Here is an 8,617-nt window from a genome sequence, read left to right on the forward strand (position 1 = left end):
ATCTACATTATTGACCCTCGCCGAGTGCTACTCGTTAGTTTTAACTACTCAACTTTCTAGTCTCAACGGAACGACGCCGTTTGGTTGCAATGGTTTCTTCTGGCGGATAGAAAATTGCTACTCAATTTGGATAGCTCAAGCCTGCTAAAATTAACTTATTCGTGTACTCGGACGTTTTCTAACCTGGTTTAGGTGTGGGATAAGACATAGAAAAACTAAATAAGGTAAATATGGAAAAAATTACTTTCTTTATTGATATTTGGAGAAAAAAAATAGTTTTATTAAAATTATATAATATTACAAAATACAAAAAAAAAAAATAAAATAGTTTAAATAGATAATAATATTAAATAATATATTTTATAATATTAAGCTTAAATGTAATAACAAAAAAAAAAAATATTGCACTTCGTTACACGTTAACGCTACGATCAAACTAGTTTTATAATATACTATATTAAGTTTCACTACATAGAAATACATAAATTAAAAACAATTGTATATTTGGCTCGATTATCCCCCCTTCCCCCTCCCTTCGGTTTTTACCTTATACATTTATGGGATATTATAATAATTTATTATTGTGCGGTCACGCGATTTGTTTAAGCGACGGCTGTGTTGTTTCGTTTGAGTATTTTTGATTTTGGCAGAAGCTGACACTTGAGAAATATTACCATAGTGTGGAACAGAACGAAATCTACTGAAATCCGTTTTTGAATTTTAATTGTGGAAGTAGCACAATTTTGAAAGCAACCAAGACTTAGGCAGGCGCGGACTCGCTTAAAGGACTTATTCGTTATTTTTATGTACACGGGCGAAGATGGTGCGCGGACAGGCTCACGTGTAATAATCACCGTATAACTGCCCGTTGTCGGTTTCGGGTTCGTACTTGAGCAAAGTTATGGGCGTGGGCGAAGGCGACGGCCTGTCCGAAGCGGCCGAAGTGGAGTTGTCGGCGGGGAACAGGACGGGCCCGGATTTGGCGACGAACGCCGACACCGTGGACGACGGCGACGGGAGAAGAGGTTCGGCCGACGGGCCTGCCGCCGGGTAATAGTAGTATTTAGGGGCGGGATAGTAGTGCTTGGGCGAAGGCGCCTGCGGGGCGGGCGAGTAGTACTTTGGCGACGCGTACGCCGCGGCGGCGTCCAGGCCGTTGTTGAGGTACGCGATGTAGTCGACGGACGCGACGGCCTTTTGGTGCTGCTGTTGCTGCACCTGCTGCTGCGGGTAGTAGCGGTTTAGTGGCGGCGGGTACTTGGACGGCGGTGACGGTTTGAACGCCGCCGGCTGCTGGTAATGGTGTCCGCTCGGGTGGACGCTGTGGCCGCTCTTGGTCACCACCGCGTTGAACCCGTTGTGGCTGTCGGCCGTGTAGTCCACCGTCCTTATGCTGCCGTCCGGTTCCATCAGACTGTACGAACCTTTGACGACGTCGCCCTCGCGGCGTTCCCATTGGCTCTTCAGATCACCCGTGTGCAAGTCCTTGACGCCGTAGTTAAAATGATAGCTGGGCACGCTCTGAAAATACAAACATTCCAAACACTTTGATTTCGTTTATATCATAAATTATTTACTAATACGACTAAATAAATCATAAACGGTCTGAATCGTCGACGCCTAAACGCAGGCCCGGATTTAAGGGGAGGGGGGCATTAGAGATGTGTATAAACAGGCTATAATGGTAATTTTAATAATAATTTGAAAGTAAAAAATTAATAATTGCTTAATTAAAAAACAAAACCACAAGAGTAAATTTTGTAAGATTATGATATTTTGAAATGAGTTACTTACGAGTAACCCGAATTTCAGACATATCGGTTCTATCACTTGATAACTCGTGTGTCATAATATTTTTAGCCTATAATATAATCGTCGAGTTACGTTGTTTATGAAATTTGCTCTAAAAACCCAGCTGTGTATATATATTTGATAAAACTGATATTTTTCAGATTTCCTAGATTTAGGATTCGATTGAAACGCGAAAACTATACACGCTGTCCCGTTAGAAACGCCAACACGTTTAGAATATAATTATTATAATTACATTATCGAAACTGGTTTTGGGCCGTAGACAATAATATTACACGGCGAGAATTTGGTTGCTTAATTTGTGTAGCTTATAGGGTTTTCATACGATAAAACACAAGAAATACGCCCTCGTCCGTCAGGTCAAGAATAAGTTTATTATTTTACCGGACTAACTGCCGGGAACTATTTCCAAGGGCCACGATTATCGTGTGTACAATAGATCACTGATCAGTATGATTATTTCGCAGATAGGCTACTAATCGGGTCGACGATGATAATGTAATTATGATCGACTGGCCGCAGAGTAATATTATCAATTATGATCGATGGACCGAATTACAGTGTTTGGATCGTGATTGAAAGCCGTATGAGAAAATATTGTTTCAAACAACAGTGGGAACAAAAGAATCCTTCGAGGTCTCTAGGAGAAGCCTTGGTAACGTGGACGCGACTAAAAGGATGCTTAGTGCGCTCAGAATTTTCAAAAAACTAATTTATAAAAATAATTATTTTTTATTGTATTATTTCTCCGGTCATGTTGTTTTGCGTTCTTCTGCTTCTCCAACGTTCATCGCTGTTACCTAGACCTTATTTATCTGCAATCTTCATAGCCAATGGGGCAGAGTCGTTTTGGGACAGACGCTATATCAATCTAGTTAGGGACATTTTGGGTACGTTGACGATGACTTATGGAAATTTGTCAATCTCTCGGCGAAATTTATCTTAGATTAATTTCGCTCGCCTCCGACTAGGTTTTGGTCTAATCGACTGCCATTCGCGACAATTGCAATAGTAATAAAAAAACAATTACAATAACCGCGCCTATATATGGCGGCCAACACGGTATGGCCATACGACATTGTCATATTATTATTGCACGCGATCGTGAATTACTTGCAACCAGAGAAGAATAGGGAATTTTAAAATGGAGAAAAATACACACCCTCGTTATGAAAACAATAGGTAGCGTGCTGTACACTGTACTCTTATGAATATTATAGGCTGTGTTAAACTGTGCTGTTTTATATTGTATCTACTACTTACATAATGGTCGTCCGAATCGTGAACGGAATGACCCGCACGTACCGCCGACAAGAGCAACACCAGTAGACACGGTACGATGACCACCGGTCGCCCCATCGTGGTCGTGGTCGTGGTCGTCATATCGTTGGATGTGGTATAAAATACGCTATGCTGAGCCCTGCAACAGATAAAACCGTAATGTGATTATTATTATTATTATTATTACTGTAGTGTGTATTAAAAAATGCACTAAGACGGTCACGGTCTGTTTGTCGTGTCGTCCGGACCGCACGCATGTGTACGCGACGCTACACAGATGAAGTCGGCGCGATAATAATAAGTATAAAGTGTATAAGTAATAAGTGCACAGCGGCCGCGACGACGGATTTATTAAGTTTTTGTTTCTACGTTTCTAATATGTGTGTATTGTAAAGCGTGGGTACAGCGCAATAATATATAAGGCACGGGTCGTGATCAGATAAAATCCCGTTTGGTCTAGTTGTTTTTTTTTTTATTGGTTATTATTTTATATAATCGTCGTCTCGTCTGAGAAAATAACATTTTTCACTCGTTCGTCGATGAGCTACTCTCGCGCTAATTAATAATAAAAAAGGACATGGCGGTCAAGCTCATCATCCATAGTGACGATATTGCCAAGGTGTTTTGGGGGCAATCCCGGAGGGTCGCCATGGATAACAATGCAGAGGAATCGTAAGTACACTTCTGCGATATGTTGGCGAGGTCGGGTAAGGTCAGAACTCGAAAAACGATTCGACCCCGGTTCGGCTGTTTATCAGATTTGTGAAATTTTCAAAAAAACTCACGACTGAACGATGGATCCTAACTTAACCGACTCGAAGATTTCCCATTCGAACGTCACGTTTGAAAATTTCGCAAAACGTTTTTTTTATTTTTTTCTGCTATAACGACCTCGGTACGACGATAAACCAAAATGGGTCTAACCAAACACTGTAAGACCGCCAAGAACAATGCAAGCCGGCGCTACCTATATTATTATGAATATATTATACTATGTATATCAGAGCAGCTGAGCGTACCGCATGTTCTTCGGCTGGCCGGCCAGCGGTTTCGGCGTGTATAAGTGTATAATTATTATTATTAAAACCGTATGTTACATTATATGTAGTCATTATATTGTGCCTTGTTTCAGTTCTTTTTTTCCAGCGCAGGATCTTGCGCAACCCACACATTATTGTCTTCAACGTTTGTTTTCATTATGATGATAATAATAATAATTCTGGTACGTTATAATATTTTGTTTGCGTCGCTGATTTGACCCAGATCGAGTAATTATGACGAACGCCAGCTCCGAGACAGCTCGACGTTGTATTGGGGAAAAATTAAGTCCATTGGTAAAACTATTTGAACACAATAGAAACACATTTAATATATTTTAGCACATTTTTCTTAACGACTACTGAGCCCACCAGTCTTGAAAAGCTGCAGAAGCCAGAATGCAAAAACAAATTAAATAATGTATTAATTGGAATAAAAAAATATCAATCAATCAAATAATTTTTTTATTCGAATAAACTAACAAACAAAAATTCGAATATATTTTTATTTTAATCATTTTTTCAGTCTAGTAATATTTTATTGAAATCAAAAATGAATATTGCCTCACAACACACGCTGCTTCTTAAATAACTAACATAGACATAAAGAATGATGATTTGCTTAGACAAGATAAAACAATGTAACGGAACAACTAATCTAAAATTAATATAAATAACTCGTTTTGCCAATTATTTAGATAGAATTTTTTTGGCAGATCAGAAGTCATTTGTTGTTGGTAATTTTTTTTTGGGATGATTTTTGTGTTGTTTTTCAATTGCAATGTCCGCAGTTTGTGTGTTTCTGGGCTGCCTTCGTTAAAAAAAAGTCTTTTTCGCAGGTTTGCCGGCAACCACCGCGCCGTGCCGTCTCGAATCGATGGGTTATTTTTTTAGAGTAAAAAAAAAACTATAGCAAACATCTCACATAACAACAATGACGGACAAAGTGTAATATGTAATAATTACATGGCGTTTCGGTCGTTTTACGGAGCCGGTAAGTACTGCAGTGTATTATGTATTGTACACTATAATATTATAGTGATGTTATTTTTATTATTATCTTCTCCGATCTGTGATGAGCACATGACAATGTACGGACTGCGGCAAGCATAAAAAATATTACATTCAACGAGGTGTCGGTGACATCCGGGACGATAAATATTGTTATGATTATTATTATTATTATTATTATTAGAACTACCGAAAGAGGTGAAAGCGACCCTCTGCTCATCGTATGTGTACGTAGTGTGTACACTGTAGATATTATCATAAAAAATGAACGATAAACAAAGCGACGGTTAAAATTTGTATAGCGAAGAAGAAAAATTTCCAAATAATCATTCGGGAGACGCGTTTAACGACTGACAATAAAACTTAATGAGCATATATTATAACGCAGTGCTAGCGTTCGATTGTGAATCCGACCGTTACTGACCAGAGCAGTTTTCTCCACTCGGATAATTTACCGGACGGGGTGACTATGTTAATACACGACTAGCAATCGTTTATCTTGTGTACGAGTGGTTTAAAATATTTGGTCATGACTTTGGACAACGGAAGTCTAAGCCGTTCGACCGTTTTTACTTTTTGCACGGGTCATCGTCATAGTCATAATATAGTCGTATGAAAGTTTTCTGACTTTGCATCTTCTCAGGAATGTCGAACAAATATAATAATAATAACAATATTTGAATTAGTATACCTACACCTTGGGGGTAAACTACATCACTGTTTATTATGGAACGTCGTGAATAACCAAAAACTATCCTGACATGTGTTTTATAATAATTATTATCGTCAAAAAGAGAAAATTTGAAATTTTCGTATGCGATCTGCAAAATTTGTACACCGACATATGAACATACTTGTTTATTTGGATGTAAGCGAAATAGCTAACAAAATCGATAATTGGAAATCAAAATTAAAGGGGTGTGAATGGATAGTATTTTAAACACTGATTTTTATAGTAAATTTATATTTTCTTCTTAAAGAATTGACACGGTACATTGATAGTATAAATTTAAGATTGGAATAAATAATCTCAAACTGAAATAAAAATCACGTTTTAATAGTAATAATCAATGACCTGGCTATCAGGGTAAAGTACCGGGCAAAGTCACATTTTACTAACAAACAATTTTTTTTTTCAAAATTTATTCTCCAGCGTCCGAATTATTTTACACAATATAAACAAAAGTATAAAATACATTTTTATTGTCTGATTGAGAGTTACTCTTTCTGGAATTAACAGACTTCGTTTAACAACTAAGTAAAAAAAAATATGTTTATTAAATGTGTTAAACGGATGTCCGATTATGGAAAATATATTTAATTTAAAACAAATCATAAATAATATTATGATAAAACTTAGTTACTCAAAAAGTAAAAACGTGGCAAATTTTAGGCTAAAGGATATTCTGAAGAGGCATATTTTTTAAAATTATACATTTAGAACCTATTGTCTATATTTTCCGTAATACAGAAATAATAATAATACTTTCAGTTATGGTTATACAATGTAAACTGTACAACTGAAATTCCGAGGGAATACAAATGAATTTTGGCCAACTATCAAGAATTTCTAGTTATCGAAAATATGATGCGGTTTTTCACGTTAAAAATATATTGTTTACCTTTTAAATATTGTAAATCAGTTTTCATTGCAAAATAGTGTAGACTGTAAAGTATTTGTTCGAATAGCAAAACACTCTTAATGAAATTCGTCCAAAATTTGTTCTCAAATTTGTTTTAACTTTAACTACACCAAAAACTGATAGACCAAAATGTGATATTTATAGTTAATAAAATATCGAAGATAAATATTAGTTTACCCACTTGTAAAATGTAATATTTAATTAATAACAAACCACTTTACCTACGTTATATTATTTAAACATTAACTTTTTTTTGAAAATTGTGGATAACGTAAAAGAAATTAACGTGTAGGTACTTGCAGTAAATACTGTCCTCTTTCGAAACTTCTACTTACACTATACTAAACAATTCTAGATATTGGTATAACTGCCAATTATTATAAAGCCTCGAACAAAGGATCGTCAGCTGAATTTAACCAACCTTAGGTGTTATTTAAATAGTACAAAATTCTTACCGGTTTTGCACGGCTGAGTAACGGTTAGGTTAGGTATCTAACTAGAACTATCGACATGTACACGCGACGTCCAGTTGACTTCTAAGTTAATAAAACCGTGTTAGAATGGTTGAAAAATATCACTAGTTACAATAAAATAAAATGTTTAAAAAAAATCACAATGCACAGTCGTAGTGGACGTTTTAAAATGCTTTGAACAAACGAGCTGCAGACTTGATATACTTCCGATTTCACTAGATTCGTTTCTTCCCGTGTCTCGCTCTCCCTCTCTCGCTCTCATTCATATTATTTTCGTTTACTCGTTGGAATGCCTACTTTTTATCCCCGTGCTTTGTTTTACGATACACAGCCCCCCCCATTCCGACCAATGAGAACTATAGGCAAACTGAAATATGGTACTCTAGATACAATAATTTATACCTAGAGTTGGTCGCTCCCAAACTATCAATATCAATAAATCTGTATTACTATAAACATGACTTCATGGCTGTTTTAGAACCTCGACGAAAATTTAAAAATATTATACTATTAGCCCTTCACTGCATGGATTTTTTTTTAACCATATGCTATAAGTGTACTAAATACTACTTAAAAAAATAAAAATAAATTTTTTTTGAGTTTTGGTTTCATGGAAAACGCTAATTAAAGAATTTGGAACATTATGGAACATTGTGCATACAAAGATGTATAGCATGAGCAGATATAAACAGTAAATACAATTGTTCCATGTATGGAACATTATGCAGTGAAGGGTTAGCCCAAGTAATGTGTAATTGACGACCTAATGAATTTACATACTTAAATATCTACCAAACGTACTCCACTACTATAGGACGAAGTCTCACGAGGCAAATTACAGTTAAGTTTGGTTAGGCTTTCATTTATTCAAATTCGAATTCAATTTTTTTATAAAAACTTTTAGAAATGACCAATATAATTAGTATTTTATCAGAATTTTGTACTATTATTATTTAATACAATCATTTTGTATGATAACTCTTTAATTCGAAATTTGGTTTAAACAACTACAAAATGCAAAACAAACATTAAACAAATTAACGATTCAAATTAAAAGTGTTTTTAAATGCAATAGTTAATGTGCTCAAAGACTACTTTTGCAAGTGGGAACTTTTAAAGTAAAAATGTACTAATAAAAACAACAGCTTTAGGCTAGTAAGAAAGAAAAATTCAAAAGAGAAATACATTTCTAATTGCGAATAATGTGTTCGCACATTTCTCTCTTGAGTAATATCGAAAAGTGTATCGATTATTTTGCACACAATAACAAACGATTACATAATAATCACATAGATATAAATTGAGTTTTGTTTCAGGTCCAATTCAATTTCATTTTCAATTACCCGATCACAGTACTATA

At 35.7% G+C, this 8,617-nt stretch overlaps 1 protein-coding gene across 1 annotated transcript; it reads right to left on the reverse strand.

Moving 5' to 3' along the window:
• Window positions 1–366: 366 nt before the first annotated feature.
• On the reverse strand, window positions 367–7,473 carry LOC126848014 (cuticle protein 19.8-like). The gene is made up of 3 exons (XM_050588517.1): window positions 7,240–7,473; window positions 3,076–3,232; window positions 367–1,521 (listed from the first exon to the last, which is right to left on the reverse strand). Exons 2-3 carry the CDS (start codon window positions 3,193–3,195, stop codon window positions 838–840), a joined length of 804 nt encoding a protein of 267 aa, XP_050444474.1. The 5' UTR covers window positions 3,196–3,232; window positions 7,240–7,473; the 3' UTR covers window positions 367–837.
• Between the last annotated feature and the right edge of the window lie 1,144 nt (window positions 7,474–8,617).

This window comes from Adelges cooleyi, unplaced genomic scaffold (genome assembly GCF_023614345.1).
Source record: "Adelges cooleyi isolate 19-005CV unplaced genomic scaffold, UGA_ACOO_1.1 ACOO_flye_CR_arks_rails_tigmint_CR_PRNA_15, whole genome shotgun sequence".
Classification (NCBI taxonomy): Eukaryota; Metazoa; Arthropoda; class Insecta; order Hemiptera; family Adelgidae; genus Adelges; species Adelges cooleyi.